The sequence below is a fragment of the Carassius gibelio genome, chromosome A3 (assembly GCF_023724105.1).
Source record: "Carassius gibelio isolate Cgi1373 ecotype wild population from Czech Republic chromosome A3, carGib1.2-hapl.c, whole genome shotgun sequence".
Taxonomy (NCBI): Eukaryota; Metazoa; Chordata; class Actinopteri; order Cypriniformes; family Cyprinidae; genus Carassius; species Carassius gibelio.
In genome coordinates, this window is record NC_068373.1 from 31,781,795 (window position 1) to 31,798,211 (window position 16,417).

At 37.5% G+C, this 16,417-nt stretch overlaps 1 protein-coding gene across 1 annotated transcript in view; it reads left to right on the forward strand.

Moving 5' to 3' along the window:
* The first annotated feature begins 2,098 nt into the window (after positions 1-2,098).
* The window catches only part of LOC127942480 (uncharacterized), a 130,618-nt gene continuing 116,299 nt past the window's right edge, over positions 2,099-16,417 (forward strand). Inside the window, exons 1-3 of the mRNA XM_052538199.1 lie at positions 2,099-2,751; positions 6,685-7,032; positions 7,128-7,472. Of these exons, the coding sequence (XP_052394159.1) occupies positions 2,667-2,751; positions 6,685-7,032; positions 7,128-7,472 (778 nt within the window). The 5' untranslated portion in view covers positions 2,099-2,666. The remainder of the gene's footprint in view (positions 2,752-6,684; positions 7,033-7,127; positions 7,473-16,417) is intronic.

The following is a 16,417-nucleotide window of genomic DNA, read 5'->3' on the forward strand; positions in this document are numbered from 1 at the left end:
TATTCCTATGCGTTCCGTTTCTAACAAACTTGCTCCCAAATTTATTGGCCCGTTTTCTATTACCAAGATTATTAATCCGGTAACCGTGCGTCTTAGCCTTCCTCCGGCGTACAGGAGGATTCATCCCGTGTTCCATGTGTCCAAAATTAAATCGGTGATTTCTTCCCGTCTTAATCCGCCTGCCCCGGTTCCCCCCCCGCCTCGTCTCGTTAATGGGGAAACCACCTATTCGGTTAATCGTATTCTGGACTCTAGACGGAGGGGACGCGGTTTTCAGTACTTGGTGGATTGGGAGGGTTACGGTCCGGAGGAGAGAAGCTGGGTTCCTGCTCGGGACATATTGGATCACCACCTTATAGATGATTACAATCTACAGGTAAAGCAGGCTGGGAAAGTCAGGTGACGTCCTAGGGGAGAGGGTACTGTCACGGTAGGAAATCCAGTGTTTCCTCCGTGTCATGTTTTGTGATTGTTTTTGTACTTACGTTGTCCCCATGTGCTCGTTTAGTTGATTGTCATCACCTGGGTGTTGATTGTCTCGCTCCAGCTGATCTTCATCACACCTCAGCTACTTATACTCACCTCGCTCTCTCTCTGTTGTCAGATCCTCTCTCATTTCTCCGTGTCCTAGTTGGATTACCGTCTTCCGTGTTCGTGTGCTGGATTGGATTCGTGTTGTCGTCCTCGTGTCAGTGTTCCGGTCTGTTCCTGGTTTCACCCATTGACCTCCTTCACCTGCACCTTCGACTTCACCATCCAGCTCTTCTCACGCCACCGTAGACCTTCCTTGCCATTGCCAACATTCTGGACTCTCTTTCTAATAAACATCATCTTATTGCCTGCAATTGCTTCCTCCTCATTTACCTGGCGTTACAATTTCAAAATGAAAGTTGTAGTTTAACCAGCAGGAGATCAGTGATTTGTGAACTGAATTTGGTGGAAGTACAGTGTGTTACAGCAAAATTATTAACGTTTTCATAATAAAAAAAAAACATAAAAATTGTGCAAAAGCAACTATTTTTAAAACCAACATTGTAGTATAACCAGCAGGAGAGAAGTGATGTGTGAACTGAATTTGGTGGAAGTACAGTGTGTTACAGTAAAGTTATTCACTGTTATGTTCAATAATGGTGAAGTTATTAACTATTTTTCATAATAAAAAATATAAAAAATGTGCCAAAGCAATTAATTTCAAAATGAAAGTTGTAGTATAACCAGCAGGTGAGCAGTGATGTGTGATCTGATTTTGATGAAAGTACAGTGTGTTACAGTAAAGTTATTAACTGTTTTTCATAATAAAAATCATAAAAAATGTGCCAACGCAATTACTTTCAAAATGAAAGTTGTAGTATAACCAGCAGGTGAGCAGTGATGTGTGATCTGATTTTGATGAATATACAGTGTGTTACTTTAAAGTTATTAACTATTATGTCCAATAATGGTGAATTCATTAACTATTTTTCATAATAAAAATTCAAAAAATGTGCCAAAGCAATTACTTTCTAAATGAAAGTTGTAGTATAACCAGCAGGAGAGCAGTGATGTTTGAACTGAATTTGGTGAAAGTACAGTGTGTTAAATTAAAGTTATTAACTATTATGTTCTATAACGGTGAAGTCATTAACTATTTTTCATAATACAAAATGTGCAACATCATTTAATTTCAAAATGATTGTTGTATAATAACCAGCAGGAAACCAGTGATGTATGAACTGAATTTGGTGAAAGTACAGTGTGTTACAGTAAAGTTATTAACTGTTTTTCATAACAAAAAAAAATCATATAAATTGTGCAAAAGCAACTATTTTCAATATAAGTGTTGTAGTATAACCAGTAGTAGAGCAGTGATGTGTGAACTGAATTTGGTGAAAGTACAGTGTGTTACAGTAATGTTATTAACGTTTTCATAATAAAAAAAATCATAAAAATTGTGCAAAAACAACTATTTTTAAAACCAACATTGTAGTATAAGCAGCAGGAGAGCAGTGATGTGTGAACTGAATTTGGTGACACTACAGTGTGTTACTGTGAAGTTATTGAGTATTTTATTAGTAACCTTTTTCGCGTTTCGCACTTTGCAGACGGTCCCTTCGGACTCAGACTCCAGCGCATTGAGATCAACGTATTTTGTACAGAGGGGAGGAAAGCTTGTTTTCAGACAAACTCGCTTGTAGCTCGTTTACTACATCATTACGAGTAAAAAGAGGCATAATTCGTGTACCAAAAACGTTTTGCTCGCGAGTTATTGATCCGGAAAAGTCGAATCTGTGAATATCTTGCCAGTTTTACCGAACTCCTTTGGGCTTGTTTTTGAAGCTCCAGTTGCTTATTTGTCTCGCGAGAGTTGGCAACTGTGATAGTGGACCTAGTTTGGACGTCGAATAGATGTTCAGAAATGTTCATGGACCGACGGACCTAATTTAGACATGATCTGCACATCTATCCGTCGTCCAATGTTTAGTGGGCTGATTGATTAGTTTTATTGTTATTTATACATTTCACGTTTTTAATAATATGTTCAGAGTTCATTTGAGTTAATAATACTCCGCCTCTGAGTAACTCCCACCCTTTACGTCAATTCAGAAGTGAAAGTAAAATTCAAATTGATCGTTTTGGGCGAATTTTCACGCACCATCTGTTACTGCAATCACTTATAGTTGAAAGACATGATCGGTTTGTTTGAATTCGCCCATTTGAAGATGCACCTGCCGAACTGTGTTTTGATGTCACTATTATTGATGATCGCTAATGGTAAGCATGATCTGAATTACAACTATTCAAGTAATAGTTAATTAGTAAACCAGCTGAATTATTTAAGCTTAGACCTTTTCTACCTCATCCAAACAAGGACATTTGTTTTCGGTATGGCCTTAACGGTGTATTTTGTTTACGTACGGAGGTGCACAAAGTAGGCTGAATATGTATGAAAATTATAGTGGAAACAGGATTTTTGCATATTGAGGGATAATTCACAAGTCACATAATTACAAGTAGCCTAAATCATTTCCAATTTTGCTTTGTTGTGCAATAGCGAGGTGCAGATCTGGCATTTGAACAAAGTAGTAGGCTATAAATATAATCGGTAACACTTTAGAATAAGGTTCCATTAGTTAATGTTAGTTAATGTATTAATTAACATGAACAAACAATGAATAATAGATTTATTACTGTATTTATTAATCTTCGTTAATGTTACTTAATGAAAATACAGTTATTCATTGTTAGTTCATGGTAATTCACAGTGCATTAACTAATGTTAACAAGCACAACTTTTGATTTAAATAATGCATTAGCAAATGTTGAAATTAACATGAACTAAGATTTATAAATGCTGTAGAAGGATTGTTCTTGCTTAGTTCATGTTAACGAAAGTAGTTAACTAACATTAACTAATGGAACCTTATTCTAAAGTGTTACCATATAATCTAATTAGGCTACTATTATTGCAAAGAAAATACTGCTATTTTTACTTAGTGTAAAGAGCATCAATCGCTTTCTGCACATAAGGCGGGTTGAATAGATTTGTTTTAGCCATGAGAAGGATTAAATATGCAGAACCCGATGTGGATATTAAAACGACACAATGCGTTTTCTCACCACGTTTTGATATTTGGTTAACTAACTATAATTCATTGATCTTAAATAAATAAAATAAAATAGCAGCCAAATGTGAATGTGGGAAGGGGATAACCTTGAAAATTACAATACATTTACATGTGCTAAACATTATCGAGTTATATAGTAGCCAGAGCACTACCAGGAAGTGTTGCTATTAGTTTAATTTAAAAGCAGTGGTGTCAAAAGTACTGGCATTCATTACTCAAGTAGAAGTATAGATACTAGGGTTTAAAAAGACTTTTGTAGAAGTTGAAGTATCAACTCAAGTTTTTACTCAAGTAAAAGTGTAAAAGTACTGGTTTAAAAAACTACTTAAAGTATAAAAGTAAAAGTAATGTAAGGGGAAAAAAATGCCATTAAGAACAAAAGCTTAGGCCGCACCACAGGGGCCTACTGTGCACTACCCCACCTCCTCAAAAAAACATTTTTCTAAAGGCCATAGGCCATAATGACTATAATGTTATATTAAAATGTTCATGTTGAAAAATTTGGGATGCACTAGGCTTCCTGTTTCAGCCGCATATATGAAAATACAAAAATGGTGTGCACATCCCAAACATCCAATTAGGACGCAGGTGCAAGACAACTAAATGATATAGACAAATAAAGAAGTAAAGTCTGAACACTGAAAACTACAGCTCCAGAGGAATTTAATCAAGCAACGTTTCGACCTTCAGGTCTTCCTCATCAGCATATATGCCCATTTAAAATGAATGCACTTTAGTACAATGCAAATACATTAAAGGACTAGAGATATGATGACTAGTTGCCAATAAGTATTGTTATGGTGCAAAAAGTCAAACTTCAGAGGCTTGTCATCAATATCTTTTAATGGAATGTACATCCAAGATTACCTGCAGGAATCTGCAAGGGCAATGAACAAGAACATTGGTGCAGGCTTAGTAACAATTACACTTGTATGGTTGTCTATTTACAGTAAACATTATAGTGCTGTCAAAATGAATGATTAATCCAAGTGATTAATCAAAAACTAAAACTGAAAAAGAAATCATAATCCTGATACTTTCTTGATTGATAGCTTCTTGTATTTGGTACATACGTCTGCTATGTCCAGTGTTCGGGAGGTAACAAGTTACAAAGTTGGTATAGCCTACTTATCACAACATTGTCAATTGCATTGTCAATCGAAAACGCTAATTTATTAAAACGTCTCGCTACCGAACTACCTACAGTAGCTTAATTTGTGGAGGACGAAGAAAAAGCACTCATTTGGTAAATGAGCCAGTGAGAAATAATAACTTTTAAGTAGGGTCCAGTGCCTTTTCAATACTTTTAAAATGGTACCTGCTCCTAAACGGTGCCTGAACCGATACTTTTAAAAAAAGAACCACAAAAAAAACTATGGATAACTTTAAAGAACATTACAAATATTTAAAATAAATCCATAGCTTGTTGTGCAAGCTGTGCTTCCCTTAATCTAAGGCTAATAAATGTATTTCACAATCTGGGTCATTATTTAATACAAAACCACACATAATGTTTCTGCTGAATCTCTGTCACTCACTCTGATATTTAGTTAAGATTAGTGCTGTCTGTCACTGTCTTAAATCAGTTCTGTGAATTACTGTATGGTCATTCTTTATAAAGTAGCAACAATGTCGTTTTTAAAATACAGTAGGCTACTGTGCAAAAGTCTTATGGAAAAATTAGTATTTTCTCCCCAAAAAGGGTTTTAAGCCAGTTATTTATATCTGTAGTGTGTCAGTAGGAAATATCAGTTTGCCATTAATTTTAATAATAATCTAGTGCGATTTTGAATGCACAAGCAGTCTGACAACGGCAAAATGAATGTTTGGAAATGTAAACTGATATTTTATACTGACACACTACAGCAAAATATCTAAATAACTGTCCGAACACCATTCTTTTAAGTGAAAATACTAACATGTCTAAGACTTTTGCACAGTAGTGTATGTATAAAGTACATATGATTAAATTAAGTATATTTAAGTAAGTGTAATTAAAGTATGTGTTCGTTCATATGTGTTAAGGGCTAGATTTTCGCTGGAGGAAACGGCTGTGGTGTGATGAGCGAAAAATTTACAGTTGATGAGAAACCGACTGCTCCCCCGTGGCCTTTTGTAAACTGTATTTATGACAAAGAACTGCACAGATATGGATATTCTAACAATCTATCGATAAACACATACCTAGTGTCCTCTGTTTGTTTAAGTGCGCATGCGCTGCTCCGTTCGCGGTCTGCGCCTCTGCGGATTGAAGAGCGTGCTGAAAGACGGGAGGAGACCGGTCTGACGCTGGTTTCATGTGAAATTTATGCGGACTGACTCTGAGGCGATCGGATACCGGTTCCATACCCAACCCTACTTTTAAGAAATATATTTTTTGATAAACGAACCCAAAACTGTCTATGCCCTGGCTGGACTGTGATGTGATTTGTGTCACGTGCAGGTGCGATGGATCGCGTACAGACCAATAGGGTGTCGGAATGGTATATGATTATACTTATCATCCAACCACAATCAAATTCACTCCATCCGGATGGCGCGATTTATCTGGATAGGTTTTTTTTTTTTTTTTTTTTTTTTTTTTGAATGATGACAAACCAAAAAGAAATAGCAGTAACGAAGCTTTTTTTAAAATGTAAGGAGTAGAAAGTACAGATACTTGCCTGAAAATGTAAGGAGTAGAAGTAAAAAGTCGGCTGAAAAATAATCACTCAAGTAAAGTATAGATACCCCAAATTTATACTTAAGTACAGTAACAAAGTATTTGTACTTCGTTACTTGACACCTCTGTTTAAAAGTAAACTAAAAGTTAATACTTTACCTGTTTTTTTTTTATTATTATTATTATTTTTTAACCAGAACCAGTGTATTAGAGAAATGCTTTTCAATATTTTAGATTTTCAATCAAAGGTAAAATTAACAGTTTGTGTGCACCAACAATACACAACTATTTATGCAAATGAATTTGTACTGCAAATTTCTACACCGCAGAAAGAGTTTATTTCGGTATTTATAGATGTTACATGCTGAGAATCATAATGTTTATTATTCAATGAATATTGTTTATTCATATTTTCAGGGTTGACTGTACTTGGCCCCTCTGGTCCTCTGGTTGCTCCTCTGGGATCTTCAGTGGTTTTGCCCTGTTCTGTTGATGAACTTTTATCAGTGGAGGGTCTGGAGGTGGAATGGAGAAGAACAGACTCTGAGACTTTAGTTCATCTGTATCAGGACGGTGAGAGTCAAACAGAATCCCAGCAGCAGGATTATCAGGATAGAGCTCATTTCTTCACTGATCAGATTCAACATGGAAACTTCTCCCTCCGGCTGGACAATCTGAGAGCTGAAGATGAAGGACAGTATAAATGCAAAGTTTACATTCAGCAAGAGTCTGGTGAGACTGTGGTTCAGATAAAAGTTAATGCTGGTGAGTATTGAGCACATGAGCTCCTTCCTTCATTTTCATTGTGATTTTACAGAAACTAATTTCTGAATGTATTTTTACACTGTTTGTTCTCTCAGAGCGTTTGACAGTATCAGGATCGAGTCGCTCAATATCTGCGTCTGTGGGTGAAGATGTCACTCTGAGCTGCTCTGTAGACTCTCACATCCCACCTGAAGACTTTGAAGAGGTTTCATGGAAGAAAACAGATGAAGATATTCAGGTTCTGCTCTACCAAGACAATGAGGCACATTCATCAAATGAGCGATATACAGACAGAGTTGAGTTCTTCCCTGCTGAAATCCCCAAAGGAAACTTCTCTCTAAGACTGAAGAGCGTCAGAACTGAGGATCAAGGAGTTTACATGTGTCTAGTGTTTGCTGGAGGACTTTCAGCCAATGCAACTTCAGTACTTGAGCAACTAGGTGAGTAACAGATAAACTTGAGCATAAACTATTAAATCAGCTATTACTCTATTGAACTTATTAACTTTTAAACACAAACCAGTTAAATCCTTTATTTCAATACAGTAGAGAAAATCATTTTTGGATTGGCTTTTTTTTTTTTTTGGCTGCAAATAATTTTAAGTAAATACTTTGAATTCAGAAAGTATTCAGACCCCCTTCACTTTTTTTCAATATTGTTGTGTCTGTTACCACAATCATTTAAATTCTTTTTTTTCTCATTAATCTACACTCAATACCCCTTAATGACAAACTTAAAACAGAATTGTACAAATGTCTGTAAATGTATATATATATATATATATATATATATATATATATATATATATATATATATATTAGGGGTGTAACGATACGCGTATTCGTATTGAACCGTTCGGTACGAGGCTTTCGGTTCGGTACGCGGTACGCATTATGAACCGCTGGACTAATTAATTATATTTGGAAAAACTTTTTTTGGAAATATAATGATATGCGTTCAACAAGGTAGCCCAATTACCCAAATGACGTAACAGGCAACGCCCCTGACACCCCCGAAGAAGAAAAAAACACCAACTTATATGTTTATGTTAGGCTACTCAGTCAGGCGCTCGCTCATTCAGTACGCACTGAAGGCTCGTTGAAAAATGGCCAATGCGTTTAACAGACCAGAAATAGAAGATCCTCCAATAACCAACAGGTCTGGTGTTTGGGTGCACTTTACCAATCGATCGGGGCATCCAAACAAGCACGGAAATCAAAATGGACTAGTACTGTACTGTGTCGGAATTTTCTGAGCAGTAGGCTACGTTACAATTAACAGGACTGCACGTTATTAGATAGAAGAACTGTTATAAATAGAACGTACGCACGGGCAGTTTTGAAAACTCCACCAACTTTGCTCTTGGCATAGTGCAGCGCAAATCGCGTTGTATCTGAAGGGCAAAGCTGAGCCCAGGGTCCAGCGCCGCGCATACCGCGTCCTGTGTGAAAGACCCTTCAGCCATTTTGCAACGAGCCTTCGTACTGAGTGAGCGAGCGACTATAGTGGAAAACGCAGGTTTTAAGAACATGCTTAATGTAATTGAGCCCCGTTACAATATTCCTTCACGAGCCCATTTCAGCCAGACCGTAATTCCTGCTTTGTTCCAAAAAAAATAAGCCCTATAGAGAACCAATTGAGTAAAAACACAATCAATATAAAGAGTTATAGAGTTCCATATAAAAAGTTACATCTTTGTATTTGTTCATAACTTCTACAACAATATAACATTTTCATTTTTTTTTTATAAGGAGCTGTTTTTGTTTTATACAGTATGCTGCTAAGAAAACACCATAGAAGATGGGTAAAGAATAGCTCCATCGTTGTTCAATGTAAAAAAAAAAAAAAAACATACTTTGTTAGTTTTAATAAATACAACTTTTTTAAAAAATCAAGGAAATTTATCTGCCAATTTTTTCTTTTTGCTGTATCTAAAACGTACCGAACCGTGACACCAGTGAATCGTATCGAACCGAACCGTGAATTTTGTGAACCATTACACCCCTAATATATATATATATATATATATATATATAAACTGAAATATTACATTCACAAAAGGATTCAGACACTGTGCAACAACATTGAAGTTTACCTCAGGTGCCTCCCATTTCTCTTATCATTGCTGAGTTGTTTTTGTGCTGATAGACGATAGGATCGTGTATCAATGATATGCACTCTGAAAACTGCTGGGTCGAAAACAACCCAATTTGGGTTATTATGGCAACCCAGCGCTGGGTCAAAAAGGGACGAACCCAACGCTGGGTTATTTTAACCCAACCAGTTGGGTTATTACGTTTAACCCAGCCTGCTGGGTTGCTTTTTTATGGTTTAAAATTACTACATTGTTTGGCTAAAATGAACCCAAATTGAGCTAGGCATTAAACATACAAATCTTGCTCATTTTAAATCACTTTTACAGATAAATATCAAAAGGTAAATATTTATTAAAAACAAGAGAAAAAGTCACATGCATGTACTGTAAGAAGAAATGCAGAGAAATATGGCATTAACAGCTACAGAGTTTATAAATAAAGCATTGAACATTTGTTGAATATAACTTTTACAATCAAATTTGACTTTTTTTGTGACTTTTCGCTATATTATATAAAAATATACAAAAACACTATTATACAATAAATGTACAATTAGTTAAGTTCTTTACCAACTATTCTGGCATGACATTAATAATAAACCACAACATTAACATTGATATTATAACATTTAACAGACGTGTGTGTGAAAGAATGTGAGCATGTGTATGAATGACAGAGTGTAAACTCTTCTACTAAACCACACAGAACAAGCATTTAACATTGTTTTTACAAATTATACACTTACAGTTTGTTTCATAGTCTATAGTCCAAAGTCCATAGTCAATTTTCATGATCTTTTTAGCATAATTGATGTAGTCATGAAGAAGCCCCATCAGCACAGTATGTGACATCATCATCCAGGGCAGCGTCCTTCTTTAAAACCACTGCTGCATCAGTTTAGAGGAAAGAAGATTCTCCCCTCTGACCAGTATTCATCCCAGTCACAGCCTGATTTTCATCAGTGGCCTAAGAGAAACACATTTGAAAAAAAATAAAACATTTAACTAAACTATCAATTTTCAGATAGAGATGTATTCACTTCCGTAAGGATTGGTATTAGGGGATTGTCATTTGATTTGCGATTTAAAAAAGTCAAGCTTCAGCTCAATATAGTCAATAATGTGCAGCACAGTATGAGTATCATTACCCTGCTGAAAAACAAAACAAAACATATATTCTTAGTTTCCATGAAACCATTACAAAATTCCTTTTTGTTTTTGGCATTATTCCATTAGGAATTAATGTTGTTCTATCCAATACAATTTTTTTATTTTTTTCAGCTGACAAGATTATAATGGTATAACTGATTTTATAGAATTAACTTGGTTACTGAATTTCACTGGAAACATTTTTTATATATAAATAAAAAACTGTATTTCTTTAGTAAATTATTAAAGTATTACATGTTATACTGTTATAAGTTTGCTGAATGTTTCATTTCATCCAAGTGAAATTAGCAAGGCGTTAGACTGAATTTACATTCGTTTTAAATGCGGAGGCAGGCGCGAGTCGATGCAGGTTGCACGCGTTCGTCAAGCCTCGATGCCAGATGCGCTCGTGGAGATTTGCGGTACAGGGCCGCGCGTATGGAAAGCCGTTTTAACATTTTAAAGCTAGACTGGATGTGTGTTGCAGTTATCTGTATTTCAGTTTTGCCTCGTCAAAAATAACATTTCAGATATCCGCAACTACATTCTTCCTATCCATAATTGTAATTTCAGATATCCACAAAGACAATCTTCCTAGGACAAATGACATCACTTTTGCCATTCATTTGTATGGGGTTTATCATTACAGATATCTACAATTCAGTTGAAGATTTCCACTTTGTGAATTATGGATAGTCAAACTTAACTTTCAAATGTTAAAATGGCTTGCGATACGCGCAAGAATATTACCGAGAGTTACGAAACAGGCTGCGTGAGTGCAGAGAGTAGGCTTGTTTGAGATGAGCAAAATCTGCGCAGAGATGCATGCCGGTTAGAAATGTGTCTGAGTGATGTCCGCCTTGCTCTGATGTCATGCTGACGTATGTCAAAAATCTCTCGCGAGCGCAAGGCGCACGTGTCGGATTCTGCAGTCGGGCGCAGTTGCTCTCCACCGACTGCGCTGATCAAAAGCACGATGGGAAACGACTTGCTGAAGACACAGCTTAATGCTCATTGGTTTAAACAACTGTGATGTAATGTTCTCTTTTAAAATGTTTGATTTTAAAACTCTAATATCATGTTTTGTGTGTTTATGTTATGTGTGAAAATTCCCAAACTATCTGACAGTGCAATCTTTTTGGGTTATGTAATTTAATTTTTATAAAAAAAAAAATAAAAAAAAAATCTAATAAATAAAAACACATATGTCTGTATTAAAGAAAAAAAATATATTGATAAACACGTCTTTGGGATGTAATTGAATGGGTGTCTTGTTCATTTTATTTATTTTCATATAAAAGCAACAGAACTTGAATTAAATCCAGTTTATTAGCAACACTGTGCACAAGCGTGAATCCCGCGATAGCCATCTTTGATCTCACAGGTGTCAGATCCACTACAGCTGCATTTACACTGCAGGTCTTGATTCCCAAATCAGATTTTCTGACTATATCCGATTTTTTTGAAGACCCTCTTACATCATCTTTTAAAAGTGTCCCTATCCGATTTTTGCATTTACACTATACACTGCTGAAACTACCAAATGTAGACGTTCTGACCCAGAAATGGAAGTAAAACAGCAAGAAATACAATGGATGCAGATGTAAATAAAATTATACAGTAGGGCTGCACGATATTGGGAAAAAATGACATTGGAATATTTTAATTTTCTGCGATATGTATTGCGATATGAAATCTTATCAAATTTTTTCTTACAAACAAAAATGGGGTGAGCAGATTTACATTCTCATTTTAAATGATTATGACACCATCGTGTCAATTTATTAATATGCGCGAGGGAGAGAGAGCAAGACAGCACTCGTGTTGTTTGAAGACGGTGAGCGTGCAGCCGGGGCTCGCTCTCTCTCTTACGTTCTCTCTCGCTCGCTGTCTCTCACGCGCGCTATCTCTCTATCTCTCTCGCGCTCTCTCGCTCGCACTCTCTCTCTCGCTGACCTGTCAAAACTTTCAGTCTGTGGTTAAGCTGTGCAATTAATCCGCGATTTACATTCGTCAAGGGCCGGGGAGCAGCTGGCCCATACAGTTAATGAATAACGGATCAACTACGACAAATCCTGTGATGTGACTATTGTGGATTCGTACATTGCAATATTGATGCTTAAACGACACATCGTGCAGCCCTATTATACAGTGTTTTGCTTTCCACAATATTTTGAAAAGTCAAAAAAAAAAAAAATAAATCAGCAAAACATTGGTCTCGTATGGCGGAGAAAAAAAAGGAGAGCCCATTATTTCTGTAACAACCCTGCATTTTTGCCCCATATCTTCGCCCCAAAGACTTAAAAGACATGAAACCTCGGCATTGCTCCATCCATCACGCCTATAATAAGTCATGTGATCTCAGTTGGTGCTGTCCACGTCACTTTTTTTATTGACTTACGGCTCGCATTTACTGGGGAATATCCGATTTGTCTGCTTACATGGCACACGCAAATGCACGTATCCGATTCATATCCGATTTATTACCACATATGAATGAGGCCTGAATCCGATCTGAGAACATCGGAATCTCGCGCTTACATTTCAGGCGAGGCGCATCGTGTGAACGGCTCGTCCGTGACGCGGGATTCGCTCCGCGTGGGGAAGAGAGGAGCGAGTATAGATACAGTCGGCATCTAGTCATAGCTGGGGGCGTGGCTGGCGTGGGGGAAAACACTGCGAGCATCGTGTGTATCTGAATGGCAAAATGCACATATTGAGCCCTCATTCCCAGAGACACGTAGTACAATTGTAGTCTCTTTTAACTGTAATATTCATATACACTAGTCCATATCGATATTTGATTCATTTTACAGCCCTAATATAGATGTATTCATTCAAAAATAGCCAAATCCCGTGACGTTCTGCTTTATACAACAACTTCTATTTTTGACTGGATTCCGCGATTCAATCATTTCGCAAACACAGACGTGTAAAAGTTCTGACACAAAACTACGTGTCCACATGCTTTTTTAAGTGGGTTTATGTTCGACACTAGGCTAACGTTACATAGTTTTGCTTAAGGTAGAATGATAAGGCTAATTATATATGCATTCCACTTTCTGAAACAACCTTACACAGTTTTGATAACGTTAATAATGAACACGATGTTAATATAGCCTGCCTGTGATGAATGCCGACTGCACACACACACATGCTTAGTCTTGGGATTCCACAACTTCCCTTGATCATCCTCACAATTTATTGCTTGTAGCCATTTTGTAATCCTTTCCGGCTCTGTATGTTTATTAGGAAGGTTGTAGAACTTAAATTCATAATTTGTTAGTTTATTGGAGGTACAGAAAACGACACAGCAACTCTTCGGCGTGATTGTACCGTTTATTTCAATTGTCGCCAAGGCAATGTTTTCCCCCACGGACTAAATTCATTCTCCATGATTTGTGAATTCTGGTGACGGTGTCCTTTGGGCCAAAATCATTTTTTTTTTTTTTTTTGCGACTCTTCATTTTATAATGCCTATAGCTCCGAAAGTTGGACACTTAGAGGAGTGAAACCGTTGTCATCTTAACCAGCTTGATCTGTGAATTTTTTCACAGCAAAGCTCTTGTCCGTAAACCCCTTGGTAAGTCCGCCAGTGTAAGGAACGTGAAAGAAAGGCGTTCTTCATGTTTAACGTCTATTACCAATAAACACGCAGACTGCTGGAATAACAGAACATTGTTTTAGATTGAGCTCGATTTGTAAAAAACTTTCACAATAGCATTTTATCGCGTGGTCGTGTTACTCTTTGCTCTGCCCCCCGTTTATTGTCTAATATTGTCATATGGTTGCTGTTCCAATGAATAACGGTTTCCAATTTATAGGTAAATGAACGTACATATATATATGCATATATCAGCAAAACTGATCACAAGGTGCTTAGAGAACTGATATCTAGCCTTGCTCAAGGGGTGTCAGTCAAAACACAGGGTCTGATCAGTTCCATCCAAAGAGTTTATCATCCCAACGATGATATCATCTCCAAGAGTCTCCAGCATACCAACAAGAGCCCTTATCTGCAAAGCAAAATTGTCAAATGCCTCAGTATCTCCCCGCCTTATGTCTGGGGAATCCATCACTTTGGCGATCTTCTTAAGTGCCAACTTGTGTGGCTGGCCGAACCTTTCATTTAGGGCAGCCATGGTGTCTGAGTATGGGAATGATGAATTGAGGTAGGAGTCTGCCACCAGACGAGCTTCAGTCTAGTGGCTGAGCTCTTCTCTGATAAGGAATGGAACTGGTTTCCTCAGGATGCTGCAAAGTAGACAGACTTGGGTAGTTGCACTCACGCCACTGGGCTGGATTTAACTGTGGTCTAATAGGTGTAGAAGCCTGAATCTGATCATTCATGATTTGGATTTCACACATCATCTTACCCAAAATGGCTAGCATGTTAGAGTCAATCTGAGGATCTACAGTTTTTCCTTCTGCTGGTTTGGGCAGATTTTGATAAACAGTCCCCTGATTCAAACTGAGTGAGGAGCCTCCAGTCATAATAGGAAAGGGTTGGGGTGGCCTCAGGGAGGGTGCTGTCTGTTGTTGCTGACCATAGATTGGCTGGAGCCTTGACTTAGTCAATGTAGAGCCTTGATGGTAAAATGCAACTTCACGGTGCATAGGAGGCCTATCCTCTTTAGTGTAAGATGTCTGTGGTAAAGGAGTGGGATGCTGAACTTCCCATGGCCGGTAATATGGAGAAGGCTGATGATGGCGAATAGACTGCAGTGGGTTGTAACTGGGACTAGGTGGCTGCAGTTTAGTGCCATCCACATTCTGAAAGGATTGTTCCCTCTCGTAGGCAACCGGCCATTCATCCAAGATGTCCCATGGACCTTGACTAATCGGACTCGATACTCTTGAAGAAGGTGAAGGGATGTTCTCTGCACCGTCTCCATGCCCTTGTGTACGCTGTGTTGTGTGAGGGAATACTGGCTGACTGACTTGTCTTTGATGTACAGTCGTGAGGTCATAGTCTTTAAGGTAGACAGGAGGATGAACCTGAAGTTTGGGTCTTACTACCTTCGAAGATGCTTCTTCTGGTTGCATGTTGCTACTGATCAATTCTTTGTCCATGAGAAATGCCAGATCCGGCTCGAAGGACCATTGTTTTGGAGTATGACTAAAATGACTGTATTAGGTGAGGTCTGATATCTAGCCTTGCTCAAGGGGTGTCAGTGAAAACACAGGGTCTGATCAGGTCCATCCAAAGAGTTTAATTTCACTTAGAATAGGAGTAATTTGCAACCAAGATGCACACAACACAGCTGTACATGGGCATTACTGGTGATCAATTGGGTATTTGTTGTGAGAGTGGGTGTGTATGTGGTCTACAATAGAAAATAAATAAGAATTGTAATAAGTTACATGTTTCAAAATATCACAAAGACATTCACATTAAATAAGGGCTGTCAAAAATAGCGCGTTAACGACGTTAATTAGTTGTTTGTTGTTAATTACGTCAAATTTTTTTAACGCATTTCACACATGCGCAGTGTGACTAATTATTCAGGTCAGGAAAGTCTTGTCGATCTCTGAATTCTCAAGATAGTAAAAAACAGCGGCGAGCGCCGCAACGAAAACACAGAAGAAGCTTAAGGTTTTACCCCAGTTACTCTCAAATACATTCATGCCAAGCTTGATAAACAGAGACGACTTTGGTAGTTGATACGCTTCTTCCTGTTATAGCGTCCTGTGTTTCACACTGCGCATGCGCAGAACGCCTACATGCAATGCAGCGAAAATTACAGCTGTTTGGAAAAGCATATGCATTTTTACTTGGTTTTACTGGCACTTGAAGCCTTCAGAACGTGAAAATAATCGATCATAAAGTATTGTGGCAGAGCAAATGAACACCTCCCAAAAACAAGAGTGCCCAGAGTTCTGCTTATGTGATGGTGGCACATGTTTGTGTTTCTGAGTTCATTCTTTCGAGTTTCTCTATGCATAATTTCATAGATATGAGGATATATTTAACCACTGGTTCACCTAAAACTCTTACAATATCAGTAGTTAAATGGCATGGTTTGATATAGTGCTCAGGTAAATTTGATCTAAGTAAATGTTAAACTTTTGAAATTCAGAAAAAAAGAACCACATATTAATGAATCAATACATGGAAATTATGTATCTGTGTCCTGTAAT